At 36.3% G+C, this 23,977-nt stretch overlaps 1 protein-coding gene across 1 annotated transcript in view; it reads right to left on the minus strand.

The window, feature by feature from the left end:
- RyR (Ryanodine receptor) overlaps window positions 1-23,977 on the minus strand; it is a 623,761-nt gene that overhangs the window by 39,209 nt on the left and 560,575 nt on the right. Inside the window, exons 88-92 of the mRNA XM_067151578.2 lie at window positions 20,359-20,520; window positions 17,869-18,025; window positions 15,809-16,008; window positions 15,522-15,725; window positions 15,241-15,432 (exon numbers count right to left, since the gene is read on the minus strand). Of these exons, the coding sequence (XP_067007679.2) occupies window positions 15,241-15,432; window positions 15,522-15,725; window positions 15,809-16,008; window positions 17,869-18,025; window positions 20,359-20,520 (915 nt within the window). The remainder of the gene's footprint in view (window positions 1-15,240; window positions 15,433-15,521; window positions 15,726-15,808; window positions 16,009-17,868; window positions 18,026-20,358; window positions 20,521-23,977) is intronic.

The following is a 23,977-nucleotide window of genomic DNA, read 5'->3' on the forward strand; positions in this document are numbered from 1 at the left end:
CAGAGTATCTGGCAGGGTTAAATGATGGAACACATCATTTGCTTATACTACTGTAGTAGTGCTATCTATTGGTTACATAGGCCATACTATTTTCAAAACATCTTGGACTTACCAGAGAATAAAGAGCATCATTTGGTTGATGGCTGAATTTAGGAGATTAGCTCTGTTATTGAAAACCTTATCATTTTTAGCATTGGTAGATATATTTTTAATCTGAAGAAATCATATGTTTCTACTGATGTTATATTCTTATGTTATTAAATCTAATGTTAACTTTAATTCTGTTTTACCATAATAATTCATAGCCTATGTTAAAATTTTAAGACTGATGGAAGGTTTTCGGTGACAGAAGCATGGGAAAGGGGTAGGATTGGGAAGATAGCGGCCATGATTGCCTGATGTGAAAATGGGAAACCACAGAAAGTTCATTAGTGGAGACTTTAAGTGCAAAGCTTGAACCAATGTCACTAGAATTGAGGGCTGATTCAACTACATTTAAGAAATAAATCCACAGAGTTACTAATGCTGAAATTTGTACTGAAGTTCCTACGTTTACATTAGGCCTACAATATTTAAGCAGAGAATGTGATTTTTTGCAATAGATGCCCATTTAATTATTCATTTCAAGAAAATCACACCAACACTAGCAGGCGTAGAAGTGGGAATAAAGGTTAACATAGAGAAATAGATGCTACTGTGATTCTTGCTGAAGACACAGAGTTTACAGCTATTTCTTAATAGACTAAATGCATTCAGCAAAGAGATGGACCATAACATGACATGACATGACATGACATGACATGACATGACATGAGCATCAACAAAACAAAATTAGTAATTTTCAGCAAGACAAAGAACGTAACTGGTTCCTTAAGAACTTAAAGATGAACCAATCCAATGAGTAAGCAAATTCAGATACTTGGTTGCTGGATTACAGAACAGATAACCTTGACCCTAAACTGGAAATTAAGATGCATATTGAAATAGTCACAGCCGCTTTCAATAAAATGAAATCACTGTTATGCAAAGATGCTCTCAATTTAAAACTTAAGTCAGCAAATGGTAAAATGTTACATTTGGTCCACATTGCTTTAAGGGATTGAATCTTGGATCAAAAGCAGGCCACAGTTCAATGGCTGGAAACTCTGGAAATGTGGTTACAAAGAAGAATGATGAAAATCTCTTGAGTATTGAGAAGAGCAAACAGTAAAAGAGAATTATTGGCAGTCATTTTAAACAAGAAATTTGCCTACTTGCAGCATGTGTTGTGTGCTAAGAAATACAAGTTTTACAGAATCCATGGCTAAATGGAGCAGAGGGAGGAGGCAAATGACCTGTCTCAACAACATCAAATCCTGTACAGGAGTAAGAACAATTGAACAGCTGTACTGACTGGCAAAAATCGAGAAGCACCAGCTGTAGCAATAGCCAGAGAAACCAGGCAAGGCACATCAAAGAAGAAGAAGAATTCTGATCAGTAGGTTTTGCATGTAGAAAGGCAAAAAAGACCTTTACACTTAAATATCTTATTTTTCAAATGAATAATGATAAATTGATATCTTCAGTAGAAATAGACCTATGTAATATGTCTCTTTCAGATAAAAATTATTTGCTAAGTAAAGAAGATAAAAATACACCTTTTGTGGGATAAACTTCAAGGACTCAAAATATGGGAAGTTCTTGATCCAGGCATATGCTGCTGTTAGCAAGAAATAACTTATATAAAATTTGAACAGAGATCTGCCTTTTCTCCTTGGTTAGAAGAGGAAAATGGTATCTACAAAATTCTCCCTGAGAAGTGATGTGAATATATGATTTTGGGGGAAAACTACAAAATTTAATCTTTCAAGCAGTTCGAATGAAATATCAAGAATCATAGTAAAGTACTCATTAGCATATTTTTTCTCAGAAGATATAATTTTTATAAACCAATTTAAGTACTAATTTCAATTTTTGAACATTCACTTTCACTGTCCAGATTGGTATCAAAAGACAGGCATCCATTTAATTATAAACTAGTACATTTCCCTATTATTTGGTCCCACAAGCAGAGTTTTATACATAATTAAGTCCCAAAATAACAATAAAACATTTCAGAATGCAGGATGTGATCTAATCTGCATGGTAACGCACAATAATTGAGTCGTATGCGCGAACAAACGTCTATGTTACATTCCCTAAATATTGAGAAAAACGGCAATAAAGATAATTGTTGATCACGGGACATGGCTATGCGAGAGATTGTAACATAGACTTTTATTCCGTAAATCAACATGTTATAAGTGCACGTGCTCACTCATTCGTACATAATGTATGCAAGCAGAGGAGAATAGTGTTATTTTAAAGTTTTATTCTAATTATAATGATTTGGTGCGTACATCTTTCCACTCACTAGGCTCACGTTTCCTTTTCCTGCATCTGTTTTTCGTCAACTTGTGTATACTACTTGGGGACAACAGTATATTACGACCACTACTATCGTCTGATTGAATGATTATGGTTTCGATGAGTAACTAAATACACTCAGTAATATAAGACTGAACAAACCAGAAGAATCTCTGGACTAGAATGTGTTTTTTACATTGCATTCAATTCGTGACATTGTCGAGCGCTCGCGCGGGAAACGATGTAACATAGACTTTTGTTCCATTATTTTTCAAGTGCATTTCTCTTCACAATTTCCGGAATACTATAGCCATCTGTTGAGATATGCTCAAACTACCTGCAAATACATATCCAGGACACATCGTAGATGTTTGTTCCGTGAATATCTCAAATTCCACAAAAATGTAACATAGACGTTTGTTCGCGCATACGACTCAATTTTTTTTCTCCCCTGGTATTGCAGCTGAAATGTTGAAATTTCACGACAATATAGTTTGAAGTTTGTGCTACAGAGGGTATTTTGTTTTCATGTGCAGCTCTAGCGAGAGAAGCCTGAACTACGAAATAAACATGGCGCACATGTTACTGTCGTTCACGTGTGAAGACCAGCGAAGTGTAGTTCAATATTTGTGGGCCTAAGAGCATACACCGAGTGAAATTTACAGGGACATGTGTGGCATGTATGGAGATGACTGTCTGAACCGTAGCAATGTCTCCAGGTGGTGTGTATATTCTTCCAAGAGGGCCGTGTGAATTTTAGTGATTTGTCACGCTCCGGGCGGCCAGCAACAGCTTCAGTTCCACAGAATGTCCGCGCCGTTGATCAGCAATTTTGAATGACTGACATGTGCACTTAATGTGTTACGCCGTAGAAGGGCATGACTTTCTGAAAGGAATCATCACTGATAATGAGTCATGGGCATACCACTACACGCCCGAAACCAAGCAGGCCTCTATGGAGTGGAAATGTGCTGGTTTCCCAGTATGAAAAAAATTCAGTTACTCAATCTGCTAGGAAAGTGTTTGTGACAGTGTTCTGGGACATGTTTGGTGTGTTATTGGTGGACTTCGCTGAACACAGGACCACTGTGAATGCTGCAGTCTACATTAAAACTTTGGTTAAGTTGCGTTGTGCCCTTCGTGACAAACACCGCAACATTAATGCTGACGGTGTCAAACTTCTTCATGACAATGCCCGTCCCCACGTTGCTGCTTCTGTTCATGAGAAACTCGCCAAATTTGGGTAGGAGGTGCTCCAGCATTCACCATACCTGTTTGGTCCCATGTAGAAATTTCTGGCTGGCCAACACTTTGCGACAGATGCGGAAGTGAAATCAGCAGTCCGCAGATGGCTATACTCCAACCACGTGGACTTCTACGAACAGGGCATATTGAAACTGGTACCACAATGGGAGAAATGAAATGAAATGGCGTATGGCTTTTAGTGCGGGGAGTGTCCGAGGACATGTTCAGCTCGCCAGATGCAGGTTTTTTGAGTTGACACCCGCAGATGACCTGTGCGGCGTGATGAGGATGAAATGATGACGAAGACAACATATACACCCAGCCCCTGTGCCAGCGAAATTAACCAATGATGGTTAAAATTCCCAACCCTGCCGAGAATCATGCTTTGACCAAAGGCCAGCACGCTAACCATTTAGCCATGGAGCCGGACACAATGAGTGAAATGTGTTGAGAAACTTAGTGACTATATAGAAAAAAAGTAGGTAAGTTCATTTGTGATTTGTTTGGTTTTGGTACATATTAAACTTTTTGGGGGAAAAAATATTGTGCGTTACTTTCATGATCTTCCCTCATGTGTGTGTGTGTGTGTATATATATAAAGAGAGAGAGATAGGAACAAGAAAGCCGTTCATAATAGGACAGAATACTGGCAGGTCAGTGTGGGAAGAGAAAGCAACAGAAATAGGAGACAAAGACAAACATGAAAACACAAAAGGACAAAGATAATCTCCACATCTTCATACACTCCGTCTTCAAACAGATAGGCTGTCTCCTCATCAATTCCAATTTTTCTACACCTGTCTCTTCTCAGCCCCCAACAAGCTCGTTTCTGCTTTCTAGCTTCATCAGGAGGGCGGACGTCAACACTCATTGAAAGGCCATCTTGACAGATCTTCAGTCTTGATGTGGGAAGTTTAGGATAAGAAGAAACCTTTCCTGTACTTCTGATGAAGCTGGGAAGCAGAAACAAGCTTGTGAAGGGCTGAGAAGAAATGGATGTAGAAAAACTGGGATTGATAAGGAGACAGCCTATATATTTGAAGATGTAATGTGTGAGAATGTGGATATTGTCCTTGTCCTTTTGTGTTTGCATGTGTCCTTGTCTTCTATTTCTGTTGCTCCCTCCTCCCACACTGACCTGCCAGTATGCTCATCCTACTCTTGTTCCTATCTCTATATATGACCTGATTTCACAGGTTATGAAATTATTAGAGAGGAAAGATAAAAGTATGGGATGTTTTGTAATCCATCATCAGGATTATGGAAAATAAGACAAAAGTCTTAGATATTGTTTTGAGATAATCAGCTAAGGTTGATACATTGTTTTGGGGTTTTAATATGTTCAAGATAACCAAGTACTTACTGTGTGTTTAATGTGGTTTGTCATCAGGGGTTTTGAATGCAAGAAATGAGGAACCAGTAGATGTTCCTATGCTGTCTTTATTAGTGGAGACTCTGAGGAAAAGCCTGAATCATTGTTGCATTTCTATTCAGGAAAGTACTAAACTTACTTAAAGCTTGGGAAAGATAAAATTTCCTTAAAGCTTGGCAAAGAAAAATAATCCACAACCATCCCTTAGATTGCCATTAACTACAGGTGAATGAAGGATAATTCAGTTTTGAATTTCCTGAGTTTTCTTTCATTGACCAGCCATGTGGAAAAATTGGTCATCATTCATAGAAATGTGGTCCGGTTACAAGGCTAAATGATTAGTGTGCTGGCTTTTGGTACAGGGGTCTCCGGTTCGATTCCCGGAAGGGTCGGGAATTTTAACCATAATTGGTTAATTACCCTGGCACGGGGACTGGGTGTATGTGTCGTTTTCATCATCATTTCATCCTCATCACGACGCACAGGTTGCCTACGGGGGTCAAATCAAAAGATCTGCACCTGGCGAGCCGAAGTCCTCGGACACATCCCGGCACTAAAAGCCATACACCATTTATTTTTATAAAAATGTGAAAGGTATTTCTGTTAAAAGTTTTATATTATGACAATGAAGGCTGAGAGTACTTGGGCCTGCAGGAAGCAGAACTGTGATAATGGGGGCAGAGGCCAGCACCTAGCAACAGTAGCCCCAGCTAATTATTGAAGCACACGATGAGGGAGTTAGCCCAGTGATTTCAAAAATTCTCGATGCACCCAGAATGATCTTGAAGCAGAAACAATAAGATACTTTTACCAGAATCTTCCACTGGCCTATTTAAAAGAGCTAAGCTGGGGAACGGGAGTGAGTCGGACAGACTTACACTATGCAGAGTTCAGTGCAACATGTGAGTTGGATTCTTCGACTTAGTGAGTGTTGGCTCGGTGAACAAATAAGTCAGTGAATCTGCAAGTCAGCTGTAAGTGCAAGTGAACTAAGAGGGTTATGTTTGTACACATTGTGGAGTGAACTGCTCTGGGAATGACACAGTGCTGTGAGGTGCCACATCAGAGACCAAGAGTTAGATGCGCTGGAATGCTGTGTGGTCAGACGAGTTTGTGAGTATGAACTGCATGAAATGGAAAACTCTAACTTGAGTACACTTGTAATAATTGTACATAGCAGCTTTTATAAATTCAGTCAATAGTGAAACATGCTACCTCTCTGAGTAATAATTTCTGTTTTAAGGACCCTAACAACCTGCAGCAATATACTGATGATGGCTGCAATAAGCAGTGATGTCCCAATACTAATATTCTGAAAAAAAAAAAATATATGCCTTATTATTACATGCATTTTCTGTCATATACTGCTCGATTGTTTTGTGCAAATCTTCATTTATGGAAATTACCATTCTATTGTAATAAATTTTAAAACAAGCTGTAATGCATATAAGTAAGCAAATTGCTATAACACACATAATCCACATAAAATGCAAATGAGGATATTAATGTTATTTAAAACAAATACAAAAACATGGCACTGAAATAATACCATCTAAGTGAAATAAAAATCTAAGTTAACAACCAATACAAGAACACACTTCATAAAAACATACAAAATAGTGCTCAGTGCTATACCTCATATATTAATATAAAGATACTTGCACAGTAAATAATGAATTCTTTGCTAAATATGTTAATAGACCAGCTAAAGAAAGGTTAACATTGCAAAAAATTATAATAAATTTAAAATTAATTTAAAAAGCATCATTTCAGATCACAAGAATCAATCACAAAAGGAGGAATGGGGCTCCTCATCCTGGCAGTAGATACAATATATATGCATGTTTAATACACTAACACTGATATTCTGAGATTTTCGTCATGAAATAAAGGAGTCACTTGATGAAAAGATTAAGTTCTCTTCTCCTCTTGCCCCTCACAAGCTTGCATCTTTCAGTTCTTACCGAATACCAATATTTCCTATAGATGTGAACTCTGTATACCTATGCATTGTATTAAATTGAGGAATGTAATTTGAGGCATTTTCTTAGTGACAATACAAGATAACATAATGGTAAACCACATTTAAAGTAGGCCTAGGTATCAATATGATTTTCAAGTTCACTCTTGGTGTAGCAATCAATTCTTAATGAGATTATAAGTATCAAGAATAAATAAAAAGGCATACGGTACTCAAGAAGTGATAATTAGGATGTGACAATACTTAGAGTGGGAACATTATAGTTACAAATATTTTTCATCAATAGTGTGGAAATATACTACTTAAGAAACAAAGGCATATAGGAGATTAGATTGATTTTATTCCTCAGGCAGGTGGAGACTGAAGAGCCTAATATTTATTGTCTTGGAATTCATACTTTGGGAATGCACCATTATATAAAACCTTAGAGATTAGATGTCTACAAAGAAACTGAGTAGACACAATACTATGCATCAGTGAGTCCCAACCAGGGTTCTGTGGAACCCACGAGTTCCATGACACCATGTTACGAGTTTCACAAAATTGCATAAAATATATTTAGAACAGTCATAAAACTCAATTGTGAACTTTGCTGGTCATTTGAGATGCAAACTTGCTGCCATTGGTGAAGAAAAAGAGTTTCCTGGAATCTTGCAGAAAGCTTGAAACATATTGTATTACTTGAATTCTCTATATTGTATTAATATGAACAAATGTTTTTGTGTACGTCAACAAAATAGCCTTCTGTCCATCGAAGAAAAACATTTTGTTTGCCTATCAAAGAAGTGGCCAAGAATATTCTTCTTAGAGAGAGAGTGTGTGTGTGTGTGTGTCTCTCCAAATGACACATTAAACTGTCAGTATCAACAATTTTATGCATCTGAAGAGCTGCTTATCCTTTTAAATTACAGTGAATATTTAAAAATATTATGCTTCGTAGAGACAGTATTAGTCCAATATAAATCTCCATAAACATTACTGCTTCTGTTAATACCAGTAACAGTTTTTGTAAATTGTAAAACTAAACTGAAGCCCTTTCTGTGAAGAGTTCTAAAATTTTATTGAAAATACACAAATTAGAATTTGACTTGTGTACTGTGTAACACTTTTATATTTTGCCCAATGTGTCAAGCAGCTAGGGTTCCCTCGGGGGCTAAATATTTTTAGGTTTCCCTGAAACAAAAAAGGTTGGGAAATGCTGCTACACATTGTCTTTTATAAAACTGTATATGGCTCTTAGAACCCAGTGCAGCCCTATCTGATTGATCATTGTTCAACATAGACTCTTTGGTCAGAGTGGGTGGCATCTGTTATGGGATGTAAACTGCCTCTCATTGCTTTGCAGGGATGTGTAGTGTGAGGTGTACATGTTGTAGGAATGTTATGGGCAGAATAAAATACCCAGTTCCTGAGAGGAATTAATCACATATGGTTAAAATCCAATTATTTAGCTGAGAATTAAAACTTGAAAGCTAATGATCGGAAGACCAGAACACTGACCGTTCGGCCAAGGAGTCAAACTGAATAACCGTAAAGAAGATATGAAATGTGTATTCTTCCTCTTATCAGGATAGTTGCGAGAGCAGCAAAGACTCCTTGGCAAGATACCAAAGGCTATTAATGTCACATACTTAGAACCGTCGGAAGCAAGAAAAGAAGTTAGAGAAGTTTCAACTTGCAGAAAATATTAAGTATGCCCAAGAAGTCCACCTCTGATTAAGTCTGATAAGAATACAGGAAAATATTCTTTAATTGTCGAGAATATTATGGTTTGCCTTTAGTTATCTGTATTGCCTCACTAAGATACATTTAAAAGAAGTAATCAATATACCAGTTATGATGTATTTTAACTTAGTAGCTAAAATCTGATTGATCATTGTTGATCAATAAGGAGGGTGCTGGTCGCTCCTAACTCTTTATTTCTTCTTCCCCCTTCCCCCCATTTCATTGCAAACATATCTTTATTCCTTACTAGCAGGCATTGTCAATTAATCAATATCCACTCTCCTCACTGAAATTACATTTCACCTTTTGTAAAAAGGTAAGCAGCAGACCATATGAAAAGTAAAGATTTGTAAAACGGACAACAATTTGAATCTGAGTTTCAGGAATGCAACAAGCTTGTACTTGTCTTAACTTTACAAGTGTCTTGTAATTAAACCATCATATAGATGTCCATAGTGAGGACAGACCCTCTTATATCATGTCAGTGAAATTTACATGAGTTAACCTCTGTCAGGTTAAGCAGCTCCTTTTCTAATGTACCTCTCATAAATGAAGAAGTATGTGTACATGCATTCAAGGAAGATCCCAGTTTTTCACAACTACATACTGAAAACAGAGCTATTCAAATGTTAAGAAGCAAATAACTTAGTAGAGACCAAATGATTTGAAATAACTGCACAACCCTTGAATGGAGTTCACATGCAGTGTTTTCTACTTACGAGAGCAATAGAGAAAATTCAGCCAAGAATATTATCTAAAAACTACTCATGGAAATTGTCAGAGAGCTTTCAACTAACATTGATCATGACTGCTGAGATGAATGTCAGAGTAGAGAGGTAAATTTTATTAAAAAGAAAGTGTCAATAGAGATGCCCAACTAACAATAAGATATGAATTCTCATAATGTATCACAGTGATGTTATTTCTATTAGTGAGAACTTCCACAAATACAAATGAAATGAAAATAATTTTAGAAAATGTTACAAAATTAAATTGTATACAGATATTAGTGGAGCAAGATTTACAAAGCCAAATGAAGTGATGGCCCATGCTATACCTATACCTTGCATTACTCGGATGGGGTCTGTGTTTCACGTCCTTCCTAAGTGATGGAAAAAAACAGAGCACTATCAGTCTGCTCAGAAAACACCCAACACTTTCACTCTAATTCTGGATTAATGCAAATGGAAAACAACATAATTAGGATATTATGAGAAATTAGGGAAGTTGGGAAAGTTTGAAAAGATTACTTAATGATAAAAATACCACATATTCCCTTATAATTTCTGTACCTGAATTTATGATATTTCAATATTTTAAAATACAAATAATTGCATTAAGTCAAATTACTGAAAATGAAAAACACCTTTGAACCCTTATCCCATGAACGTTTTAAAAATTCACACACTGTCTACAGGCACGGCATAGTCATTAACACAAGGTTATACTCATGTGTATAGAGTCTGTAGGGAATGTTAAAAGACTGTTCAAATATTCCATGTATAATTAAGAATGGAGTTTCAGGTATTTTTCATCTGGTGCTGGGTAATGGTTAGCAGGGCCAAGGTAGGGTAGGATGAAGTCCAATTTAGACCTACAAATGTTCAATGGGGTCAGGTTTGGCTATTATACTAACCACCAGATTTGACAAACTCCTTGGAGAATACTTTGAGTGCATGAATGGCAATAGAATGGGTTGAACACTGGATGTACTGTCCACTGGTCAATATTTCCTATGCAAAATTGCTAACCATGGCTTCCCATATCATGGTTCCAGGTTTTTGTCCTGTGTGTCAGTGCTGTATACATTGTGGGAATTGTCATTCATGTGATTGAAACCTGAACATGCAAATGATGATCATTAGCTCCAGCACAGAACATCTTGTTCTTGTCATGGAACACAATGCTTCACTTTTCATCCCTCCAAGTATTCCTTACTTGACACCTCTAGGTATGGGCTGCATAGCAGTAGTGCACATGTGGAAATGCACAGAAGACTGCCTATCAGAACCTTGGATTGTAGCCCAGTTTCATGTAAATGCTTGTGGATGGTCTCCCTTGGTGTAACACTACTCTAATGTATACTGTGGTCACCGTATGGTTTGCTATGGTCATTCATCAGTGATATTAGCATGTGTCTGTAAGTTGTTGTCATGAATTTAGAAAACAAGATGTGCGTACCAGTAACTCCTACAATGATGTCCTTCAGACACTTCTCATCCAATACATAGTTGCAGTGGCAGATCCAGAACACAGAAGGGGAGGCCCAAGGAAGATTTTTCAATTTATTTTTCATAAACTTGTCCACTACAGTATAAATAACATGCTTTTCTTTGAAAAAGGCAATTTTAAGAATAGTTTTACACTATATGAAGCTCAGAAAGTGAATTATTTTATCACTCAAAGTTTCTCTGTTTACACTACAACCTTCTTGCATGGCAGAAGTGCTTGCTAAAACATTTAAACTATACAATGAAAAGTTTCACATGGAGTCAATATAATGGTAAAAGCAAAGAAGTATTTGTCTGTTTTTCTAACTTTTTCCTTTTACTGTTTTGCATCATTTTTTAAGAATTTAACTAAACACATTACCGTAAGTTGCTTTTAACACCTTGACCGACCAACAATCAACCAACTGGCCCCAAAAGTAGTTAGTGCAGAGTACAGACCAGATTGGCAACTAAGGATGGATAGGCTGATTGGAAACTCTTGCTGGAAGAGGAAAGTGACAGAGTACATTGCACAGTATGGAGTTTGGAGAAAAAATGGGTAAGCTTGTAATTCATGTAAAGCCTAAATTTAAATATATATTTAAATGATTTTTTTTTTTTTTTTTTTTTAATAGTGTATGTGACCTGCATAGTTAATATGACCATTGGGCCTCCAGGAGATTCAATATATACTCTCATTCAGACTCATTAATTGTGTCAACAATTAATGTCTTTGCCAAGTTGCCATACCAACAATATTTAACACAACCAGGAAGCACAAAATGACACTGGAAACTATCACTGTAATGTCCCAAGATTATGCAAGCAGTACATATCCTCAACAGGTATGAAAGATTCTTTAATGCAAGTTGCTGCTTTTCAACCATTTACTTTTCCTCTGCTGCCATTTCTTGATGGATACACTACTTATGTATCCATCCCTTGGCACAGGCCAGAGTAAAGTGTAGCTTTCACCATAGTCCCTGTCTCATCCATGGCTGTAACAATATGGAAGCTGCTGGGGTATGGGTGGTCCTGAGTAATGACATTCAGAGCACGACTAGTGCATCTGAATGTTATGAAAGGTGTTGCTCATAGGGTCAGTCGTGTTGCAATAGCACTTTCTGACCCAGTGAGGAAATCAATGGCAAACTACCTCACTCCTCATCTTGCTTAGTATGCCTCATTTTAGTGCTGCCATTGGTTTTTGCAGTCTCCTTATAACCACATAACCTTTGGTGGTGCTATTTGAGGATCCAACCAGCCTCTGGGCTGATGACCTGACAGACAACTTAAAAAAAAAAAAAAAAAATTCAATACCAGTGACAATGATCACCATACATCACACTATATTTCTTTATTCATCATATAGTATATTTTGGAGTGAAAGTGTTTAGGAAATTAGAGTTTATTTTACCACCCATGTTGGTTTGTTAAGTATAACAATGTACATGGGAGGCAATGCTAAATAAAGCAGTTCATAATTGCAGTTAATATCATCCTAAGAAATGACAGTGCAAATATAAATTTATTATAAGTGACTTCCTTTCACTTTTTAAACAAGGAAAGCTATGGAAAAGGAAAATATATTGTTATGGATTCATATGAGACAATTTCTGGAACAATCTTTGAAAAAATGCCAGGAAAGGAAAAATAAAAAATTTGCTTAAATAAGCAAATGTACAATTGACAATTGTACAATGTATAATTGATACACGTTGCTTTAAGAGTTGCTAAAAATAAATAAATATATTTTTAAAAAATATCAGTGTGAGAGGAATAAGAATACAATTTACAACTTTTTAATAATAATAATAATAATAATAATAATAATAATAATAATAATAATAATAATAATTTTACATCCCACTAATTAGTCTTGCAGGAGTTATTTTACATGCCGGTAAATCTATCGACACAAGGCTGACATATTTGAGCATGTTCAAATACCACCAGCCTGAGCCAGGATCAAATCTGCCACAATTCTTCCCTTTCACGAGCAGTATTACATATTCAAGTGGCTAGAGTACCCTCCAACAGATCAATTAAATGGTAAGGAATGTAGACTTTCTAAATCTGAACAAAAAGCTCTGTATGTGACCTTTTCTGTTTTGTAAATTGGTATACAAGTTACCACAGAAGAAAAATTCCAGTTAGTAAAGCTTGATTATTATCAGAGTAATTATACTTTTCCTCTGTTTTTTTGTTCTTCCCAGTTACTGCAGGCATCTACTCTAATTTTTTATTTTTGATAGTATTTTTAATTTTCTTGGTATTTTAAATTTCATATGTCTATAGAATTAAAACTCTTGGAAAAGATATAAACTGCATATTTATACATTCAAGAACCTAAGATAAAATATTTATCTTTGAAAACATACCGGCATTTAATGTAAAAGTTACAAGTGCTATTATGCAGTATACAGTAGATATAATTTTTTAAAAATATTTGGTATAATAAATGAACAAATGACTCAGGAAAGGAAAACAATCCACAGTGCAAAGATGAAGGAATATTGGGCTAAGAAGAAAGCTCACCATAATTAGGAACCACGTTGTTGAAGTGGCCTCAACAAAACAAGAAGAAATGAACAAATGCAATGTACAACATTAAAAATGCAGGAAATTTTTCACTGTAACCACATTGTAGTACTAATGTTATTTGTTTAATGTCTGTACAAACTGCCATTATCTTATAGGTGGCAGGGTATTGGAATTTCGTCTCACAGTAGCTCTTTAAAATGCCACATTTAAACACACTCAAATACAACTATCATCTGCCAGAGTTAATGCTTCTGTCTTATAACCCCTTCTGTAATTTCAGCACCCAGTACTTATATTAAAGTGGGTCAGGCACTTCTTAACTCTATATTTTTTATTCACATGTGTGAGAAGTTTGATTACAAGGAATGTACCGTATCTGTGATACATGGTCCAGTTGGGATTCAAACTAAGAACTGCATGGTTTACAGCAAGTGTTCTACGAATTTCTTCACTATGATAGTACAGACTTTAGGTAAGGTCAGCAAGCAAACTAAATCTATAACAAATCTGCAAGAGGAAATTGGATATGAAACAGTTTTAGGCATGTATTTACTTTGGATGTTCAAAAATTGATACATTACTATTTGTGTATGTTGTTTTATGATCATTTTTAAGGAACTTTATAACTGAACTAACTTTCAGAGGAAATCTAAACCAAAAGAAAGACTAATCATCCAACTGAAAAATCTAAAACTGGACATTCTATGCTACAGGCTCAAAGAATTTGTTGAAATAGTATTTGAAAAAGGAATGTTCCAGTTAAGATAATCTAATATGGCACCTGCAATTTGAAGTTTGATTTTCATCCAGTAGGTATAATCATTTTAACCTAAACTATTGCAGGATTTCTGTTTTTAATAATTTTTTAACATCACTATATAGTTGAATTAAGAGTATTTTGGTGTGAAATACTTGGTTTGAAATAGTACAGAACCAACATTAATAGGAAAGATGGAAATTAAGAACATAACATCAATATAATGTAAAGTGGGGAAGAAATATAGTAAGCAAATAAAAATTATTAAGACATATTTTCACATCTTTATATGCCGGGTAATAATTCTTTCAACACTTGTGTGTGAAGTGAATTTCTGCCCACATACATAATGCCAAGGATTGTTCCTGGGTAATCCAGAGGGGCAGACTCACATATATCTAAAAGCATTCTCTTGATAACTATGATAATGTAGTTATGGTTACAGGCATATATGCATCATTGAGAAAGATTTTTAGTTCTTGACATTAATACAATAAAAACTTCAATCTTCAAACCAGGAAAAAGTTTGTTAAGTCTTATGTGTAGAGCATACCAACATATGGGAGTGAAACATAGACCCAGGCAAGAAAAGAAAAGGACAGGCTAGAAGGAGCTGAGATGTAGTTTTGGAGATGATTAAACTGAACAATCTGGACTGAAAGACACAGTTACATTGTAGTGTTGAGAGAAGTAAATGGAAAGAGAATCTCATCAGAGAAATAGACAAAATGATCTAATGAGATACAACAGTTTCATTTGCAACATCATGGAAGGGAAAATTCTTGGAAAAAAAGGGAAAAGGGCAACCAACATTAAGAACTTCATGATGCAAATTCACTGCAGCTCCTATAAAGAGATGAAGTTGCTGGTAATGGACAGAGAATATTGGTCGTAGTGACACACCATAGCCCATAGTAAATAATGTTGATGGTGGCATGAAATAAAGTTTTGTTGTAAGATTTTTGCTAAGAGTGCATCAGTAAAATGTAATTGGTGAGTGATGATGTAGAGAACAACTTACTGTCCATTATCCTCTTTAGTTATGTCCAGTCCAAAAGCCTGCAGTTGTGTTGGCGCCGTAGCTTCATCTGGAGTAGCAGGTAAGGCAGGCAGAACTCGTAATGGTCCTATCTTTTCCTCCTCCTTCACCTCCACCACAGGTTCTTCTGTTTGGGGCCCACGCATCAGTGACATCAACACATTCACAATGTACCTAAACCCAATGAGATAATATAAGAACGATGCTTGAAAATTGAATTGATATCCTTTTCCATCAGTCCAATTCTTAATTCACTTTCTTACCGAATAACAACAGACACACCAAATCCAGAATAATAAAATGCATAGAATATCATCTTGAAAAATCCAATGATGAGCTCTGGGAATGTCATTTGTTGCATTTCAACAATTTTGGCCTTAATATTTGAGGGGGAAAGCATGGCAAAAGAGTAGTACACGCCATCCTTGACTGCCTGGATTCCTCTTCTGATAGGGTCCTTTGCAGCTCTGGAACAGACAAGTATTGTAAGCATGTTTTTAAATTTTTTAAAATTCTTGTATATACATCTTTCATTTACACCGAGACTTACCTTTCTTCATCTTCTTCAGACATGTAGCTGTATGAAGCCTCACGAGCCTTTCCGCTACCAGCACTTTCTTCACTTGCCATCAGTCCACTTGCATGTGTCATTTCAAAGATGGCATCTTCACAGAAGTTAACAAAAGCTTCTAGTTTCTCCTTGTCACCACCTTCAGTCACAATGGAATAGAAAAAGGCTCTCTTGGACTCCTGTAGAGACATTTGTGAGGCATTAGCAGACATTCTGTTATTAGCAAAATTATAGAAGAACATGATTAAATCAATATCTTCACAGTACAGGACAATATTATTGCTCTCAAATTGAATATACTGACCTGCCTTCATAGCTATAACATGTAACAGCGTTTGATCCCAGGTTATGAGTTATGAGTTTGGTATTCCTTTGAATTTTTGCATACACATTTCAATCATATATCATATATATATAAGTTTTCTGTAGAATAGGTAGGGTAAGCAAATAGAAGTTGTGTCATTTATTCATATCTTTACATCTCAGAAAATTCTCTTCTCAAGATTTGTGTGCAATGTGAGTGTTTGCACAGACACATGTATGATTGAGGACAGCCACTTCCAAAAGGTTGAAAATAAGCCAAAAAGTAATTTATTTTCCAAAACAGAAAGAAGAGAAGTCATTATAATTTGTTATAAACACAGAAGACTCTAACCAGCTGAACCAATTTCATAATCAGTTGCAAGTTTATACAATGTAAACAATCTTACATAAATACACAAGGAAATAACTGATTTGAAAGAATCTGAGGATGTTCTTATAGAATGAAACATGTTATTCTACTGTTAATCAACTTTCTTCTTCTTTTTTTCTTTTTCTTCAGGTATAAGTGTGTGTGTCCAACCTTTGTCCTGTTTCTTGACCTAGGTTCTCAACTTTGTAAGAGTAAGGAGGTTTATTTCCTATCTTTTATTGTGGAACACAACTGTGTACTTGTTCCACTTATCTTCTTCTGTAATAACTTACCACTAACATCTACAACTGTACTACAAAAAAGAAAAAAATGCTAGTAAAAATAAGCTTTTCTCCTTTGATAATATAGGTATACAAAGTCTCTATTTTAGTAGAACTTCTGCCATATTAGGAAGAGAGTGAGAAACTCCATGCTTACGATCACAACTATTTGCACTGGTACTGAGTTTATACTGGCACATAAAACTAACAGCAACGATAAATGATTTTCAGTATTTCGTTAATGGATAATAACTGCGAGTTTCTGTGCCAATTCTACTGGGGAAACAAAAAGCAGATTTTAAAATGCTTCCTTGTATCATTTTACAATGCAATTTCTCTGTTTGAAAGATAAAATTTATTGATATCAAAGAAGCCTGAAAAATATTTGCTTAAGGCAAGCTTCGATATTTAATCTCTTATGAAATCTATTCTGATATGACAATGCTTTCTTCATATGAATAAACAATCAGGAAATAGATACTCAGGTGAGGTTTTTCTTGTTCTGGTATTACACATATGGTTTAGAGGCATGCACTCTACTAAACAATGACTACAGCAGAATTCAGGCAACAGAAATGAGATTCATTAGAACTACAAATCAAACAACTCAAAAGGACAAAATCAGGAATGAAGCAAACAACAAGGTAATAAAGACTTCAGTGGTATGGGTACATTATGAGAATGAAGAGCGAGAGACCTGCCAGACAATACTTCGACCTTACTGTCCAAGGAAAGAGACCATGGGGAAGGCCAAGGAAATGCTGAAGAGACACAGTGAAATTAGATGTTGAGGATGAAGGTCTCAAATGGGAAGATGTCCTGGAACAGAAGATGTTTGCAAACAGGAAGAGATGGCGAGCGCTTGTACACCACACCTGGGAAACTGGAGTTGGAAAATGATGATGATGATGATGATGATGATGATGATGATGATGATGATGATGGTATTACACAAAATAAATTAATGGTAGATTGAGGTCTATGAGTTTCAAAGGAAAAGGTAGCAGAACTTCAATATTTATAATATTTCAAAATGGTAATAATTATTTTGTATATCAAAAAGAGTGTTACTATACATATTTTACCTTAATCTGTGGTTTTTCCCATTGTTCAATGTTTGATTCCTTGATCTCAAAATATACTCGTTCAATCCTCTTGCTACTGCCCAAAATCTCAATACGTCCCAGGAAAGCCTCAAAATAATTGAGAACACTGCCAGCTGTCTCCAAGAAACGAGCCAGTCTGATAAAAGAAGAAAAATGTGTATTAAAGGCTTAAGTTAGTTGTGTAGGATTGTTACACTAGGTAGATATTATTCTCCATCACTTGATATCAAATCTTGGAAATCAGACATCACAATAATGGACCATCATACAAAACAAACATATATGATATACAGGGTTATTCAGCTAAGTTGTCCACCTCAAATATCTTCTGATCCGTTAAAGATATAGATATTCTGACTTCAAATTCTTAAAATGTCTTGTGGGTCTCATAAAACACTGCCCAATTCATCAGAATCATGAACACAGTTACCGAGAAACCGGTAGCAACTTTGGTTTTTTAATGGGAATATACTAATTTTACCTGACAGAACAACTAAGAATCAAGCGATAAGTTCAGTGATGTGCTTATTTTGCTAATCTGATGAGTACATTTGGAGATATTAAAGGGTTTCATATGTGAAGGTATTAGACAGAACGATGCGCCATTTGCTCTAATGTAGAGGGATTGCTGCCTGACTCATGCCTTGTTCATAAACACACATACCTCAACCACTTTTTGAGCGACTGTACATTTCCCTGTGCGATGGAAATGGTTGAAAAGGGGGAGAATGAAACAGTGCTTCTAAAGTAAAAATACCTGAACCATATGTATGCGTGCATAAGAAAATGGACCACTTCTCGGTCTACAGTTCATGAAATAATTGTAAAAAAAACACTCAAGGGAGTAAAATGTTGAATTTTTGTTTTTGATACCTATGTATTGCTTAGACCGTCATCTACTCACTGCGTGAATTTAAAAGCCTTCTAGACAATAAGCACTGCTAAAACATGAGGTTTATTTAATACTAACAAAAGGGACCATTTTTTGCATTGTAAGTGAGGTTCCACACACCTACTCGCTCGCGTTCATAGCTGTGTGAGCATAACAGTAGAGTACTACTGTGAACACTACGAAACTGTGCAAGAAATTGTTTCTACTTTTGACAGTAGTGAGGCATCGTCAATAAAAATTTCACAGGAACTATTTTCTAATGGTTTGTCAGGACAATTAATATATATTTCTTCAAATTATAGAGATCTATCAAAAACTATCTCTTGCCTAGAAACTGCTGGGTTAGAATTATGTGGGAGTTTGCAGCTAAGCAGCAGTGAACTGACTATGTTTAAATACGCTCCTGTGACATCATGTGACGTAGAAAGAAGCTTCTCCCAGTAGAAAAAAATACTGAGTGACCTTTGAAGGAGATTTCTTTTTGACAGCCTGAGAATGCACATGGTCATGATGCACAATGCTGGCAAAGAGGAAGATTAAGAGGTATGTACGATTATGAACTCAATAAACTTCCTGTTAGGCAGTGTCTTCTAACTTATGCCGACAAATATCATAAAGCATGCTAATGCTACGGGTTTTTTTTGTTTTCTTCTAAGGAAACCGAGCAAGAACTGCATTTCAAGGCTATGATACAGAATGAATGTTGAAAAATTTTAATGTACTGTAGCTCTCTGTCAGTTTGTATGATTAAATGTGTCTGGTGTATTATCGCTGATCACATTTTGGCACTTAAGACGTTTACTGTATGTTAGTGATATTCTACCTATCCCAAAAATTCATGTCATATTTTATAGTTTTTTAGGTCATATTTTATAGTTTTTAGGTCATATTTATCTAGTTTCTAGGGCATACTTGCTTGCATATTTTGTACTTCTTTAGATCTTAAACTTCCGAACCCTAATTATAACAATTTCATTATGTTATCTTATCTCTTTCCGATTCAACATCAATGAAACAAAAGTTTTGTAACTCCGAAATGTTGCAAATCATACTATTGTTTCTCAGCACCCGCTCGAGATAAGGGCAAGGTATAAATGCTTATCAGCAAGGTGTGAGTCACGCAACATCACAGCGAGTGGCGCATCATTTTCTGTCTAATGCCTACACATATGAAACTCTTCAATATCTCCAAAAGTACTTGTCGGAACTTGTCGCTCGATTCTTAGTTATTCTATTGGGCGAAATTAATATAGTCCCTTTAAAAAAAGAATTTGCTACCGGTTTCTCGGTAATTATGTATGTGATGGAGATGAAATGGTTTTACAAGCCCCTAAATATATTAAGGAATTTTGAAACAGAATGTATATATTTTCAATGGATCAGAAAATATTTGAGGTGGAAAAATAACCTGAATAACTCTGTAAAAAAAAAAAAGAAGAGAGAACTGATGGCTGTATAATTGCTAGCCCCTAAAACAAGCAACAGCAATCATTATAGTCACTATAATTACAGTTTCCTTTGAAACCATGGCAGTGTATATTGCCTTAACATCAAATATATGAGAAACTTCAACTTACCTAGGCTCATTGGGCATATGCTCTGATAAGTTTGTCAGAAGCACAGCAAGATTAAAACCAATTTCCTTGGCTGGGTCGTGGAAGCGGTCAACGAATTCAACGTAGTCAATCTTCCCGTCATGATTCGTATCGCAGCACATCAGCAGGAAGTTGATTTCATCCCTGTAAGGTATAGGAAATGTTACTTCAGTCTTTCTAAACAAGCAATCATTCATTTCTGCCAATAACTATATTTTGAGGTCTCTCTCTGCAGCCCCCCATGTGGGTTAGTGGCTAAATATGTATGCTCAAAATAATTTTTCTCTCTGTTCTGCAAGATATTATGTTAGTGAAAGGTCAAATATATGTGGACAAAGTGTCCCCATTTGCAGCCACCAACCACCCATGCAAAAAGGGCATAAAAATGTAAGTGTTAATTGATTAGAGAAATCAAAAAAGTTTTCTTTCAGCAATAAGTACTCTATTTAAGATATAACATTAGTACAAAAATATATACCTGTCAGAAGTTGGAAGTGGGTTTATAATTTTTTTCTCATATAAATATCTAAAGATATTTAAAATTTATAACTTGTTTTTTCACTTCCCCTAAGATATAATGCCTATGTGTATGTATGTTTAGTTCTCAGCCCGAAGGCTGGTTGAATCCTCAACAGCTCCACCATCAGCTGTCATAGATGGCCTAGGCATCACTGAAGAGGCGTACTAGGGAAATGAGGAGTGAGGTAGTTTGCCGTTGCTTTCCTCACCGAGCCAGAAGTTGCTATTACATATCAGTCTGCCAAGCCCACTGAAATGCATGCACCAACCGACCCTATGAGCAATATTTTCACACCATTCATAGCAGGGACTGGCTGCAGAAGGAATGGCATTACTAGCATCACTCATACCTCAGTCACTTTCATTTTGTCAAAGCCAAGGATAAAGCTGAAACAGATCAATGAACCCATAACATAAAATTTAAAAAAAAAATTAACAAAATCACCCGTTTAAATCTATTACTATTGTCCTTTGTTATTAAACATTATTCTAGTCCAGCAAGTAATATTTGTTCACACAGTTCTTTTACACATGTTCAGCTGTTGTCAGCTGATTAATGCATTTCTTAGCTGAAGTCAACCTCTTTCTTATTCAGTACTGGATTACTATTCATTTCTGGACATAAGCAAACACCATCAGCACAAAAACTAGTGATTAATCATGTTGTTTAGTTATTGCAGCTATGTTCATTTTGACCATTTTTAAGGAACACATACATGGTTACTACATTGACAATGAACAGTTCTAGATATGATGTGTTAAAATATGGACAAAGACAAAAAATGTTTATGAGATAGCCTATATAACAGAAAATAAATGTGGTGACCTCTTCTTTGATAAGCAAAAATTCTGACAGCACATTGCAAATGTTCTAGCTCAGACCAGTGATAAGTCTGTCACTCAGGGAGTCAGGATTATGTATACTTTGTTAGCAATTACTTTTGCTAGTTGTTTAAATGATATACTGTTATATACAAGTTCAAATACTCGTAACTTGTAAGTCTCGTTAGGCATCAAGCATTACTGAAAGACATTTGCCATTTCAGAGAAAGGATTGTAGTTCTTGTCTCAAACAGAACTGAGTTTGAATAAATAATTTTGAACCCACTGTAAAAATGTGGACTGAAATGAAAAAGTAACGGGGCATTTTTTACTATGGGATTTCCCAAAACAGCAAACACCCTTTGGGATAGTTCACTGCATGCAGTGGAGAAGTTGGTGATGAGTGAAACCTACTTGGAATGTTTGGTGGATTCATTGTGCTACATTAAAATAATATCTGACACAGTGAACAAGATCTTGGATTAGATACCAGCCAAACTGCCCCACAACAGCCCATTTTAGAAATGACAATAATGGAAACAATGATTAAAGCTGTAGAAATGTTTGTAAAGGAGATCCTTCACTGTACATTAGTGTTCTATTTTTCTATACTGCAATACATAGTAGTTTATCAACATAATGTTCTGCATTATTGGTAGCTGTCAGTATCATACATGAGACTCAAAATGTTATTGCTTAATCTCATGCAGCTAGAAGCTGCCTCTCCCTCTAAGAAGATGTATTGTCACTGGTAGCATGAATGGATACCAGATGCAACTATTTAGCAGGTTAGAGTCTCATTCATTATTGGAATTAACCAGACAAATAATTCACCGACTAAGAATGGTCATGCACCACCACCCACCGAATCAACAAAGAATTCTCATGAGCCTGGTGAGGTGTCCCGTGTTGAGTCAAATTAAGACACGGGCTACACTCCTGTTGGTGTCCTTCTATCAGTTCCTTTAAGTTTCAGCTTTTCAACCATATTTCGCCCAGAACTCTAAAGCTTTGCTTTTCCAGGAACTGCCCGCCGAGTCATCAGAGGAACTTTGGTGGATCACTAGCTGGCATAATTTATGGTTAGTACTACAGTGGTATGTGATCACTTTCGAACCTCTAACTTTTGTTTTTGATTAATGAAAACGTACTTGGCAAATGTTTTTGCTTCGGTCCGTCTTGTGACGATCCAAGAATTTCACTTCTAACATCACAATATGAATGCCCCCGCCTGTTCCTATTAATCATTACCTCGGGTTCCAAAAACCAACAAAATAGAACCAAGGTCCTATTCCATTATTCTATGCCCACAGTATTTAGGTGCAGATGGCCTGCTTTAAACATTCTAATTTGTTCAAAGTAAATGTGCCGGCCCACCTTGAAACTCAACGAAGAGCACTGCTGTAGGATCTTACCACCATAAACCACATGCAGGTTAACCACGGCAGTTGAACTCTTTGAACTCTCCACCACTGGCAGGACGTCCCATGGACCATGCCAGATAGTCACCGAGGAGCGATGAACTGACAGCATGGGGCACAAATCCAACTACGAGCTTTTTAACCACAACAACTTTAATATATGCTATTGGAGGTGGAATTACCGTGGCTGCTGGCACCAGACTTGCCCTCCAATGGATAATCGTTAAAGGATTTAAAGTTTACTCATTCTGCTAACAGTGCCTTGGTATTACCTTATTGTAATTTTTCATCACTACATTCCCGTGCCGAGAGTGGGTAATTTGCTCGCCTGCTGCCTTCCTTGGATGTGGTACCCATTTCTCAAGCTCTCTCTGGAATCGAATCCTGATTCACCATCAGCCATTACAACCATGGTAGGCGCAGAACCTACCATCGTCAGTTGATTTTGAAAGATGCATCGCTGCTACGAGGACCATGCGATCAGCCCAAAGTTATTCAGAGTCACCAAAGAATATGGACCAGATGAGCCGACCAGTTGATTTTGATGAAATAAAAGTGTCCCTTCCACTTCCAGTCGGGACTCTGTTTGTTTTTACATCCCACTAACTACTTTTTAACGGTTTTCGGAGACTCTGAAGAGCTGGAATTTTGTCCCGCAGTAGTTCTTTTACATGTCAGTAAACCTACCAACATAATGCTAACATATCTAAGCACCTTCAAATACAACAGGACTGAGCCAGGATTGACCTGCCAAGTTGCCGTCAGAAGGCCAGCGCCTCAGCCATCTGAGGCACTCAGCCCGGCATCTGCATAAATTATAGTAATGTGGTATTTAATGT

This window comes from Anabrus simplex, chromosome 7, assembly GCF_040414725.1.
Source record: "Anabrus simplex isolate iqAnaSimp1 chromosome 7, ASM4041472v1, whole genome shotgun sequence".
Taxonomy (NCBI): Eukaryota; Metazoa; Arthropoda; class Insecta; order Orthoptera; family Tettigoniidae; genus Anabrus; species Anabrus simplex.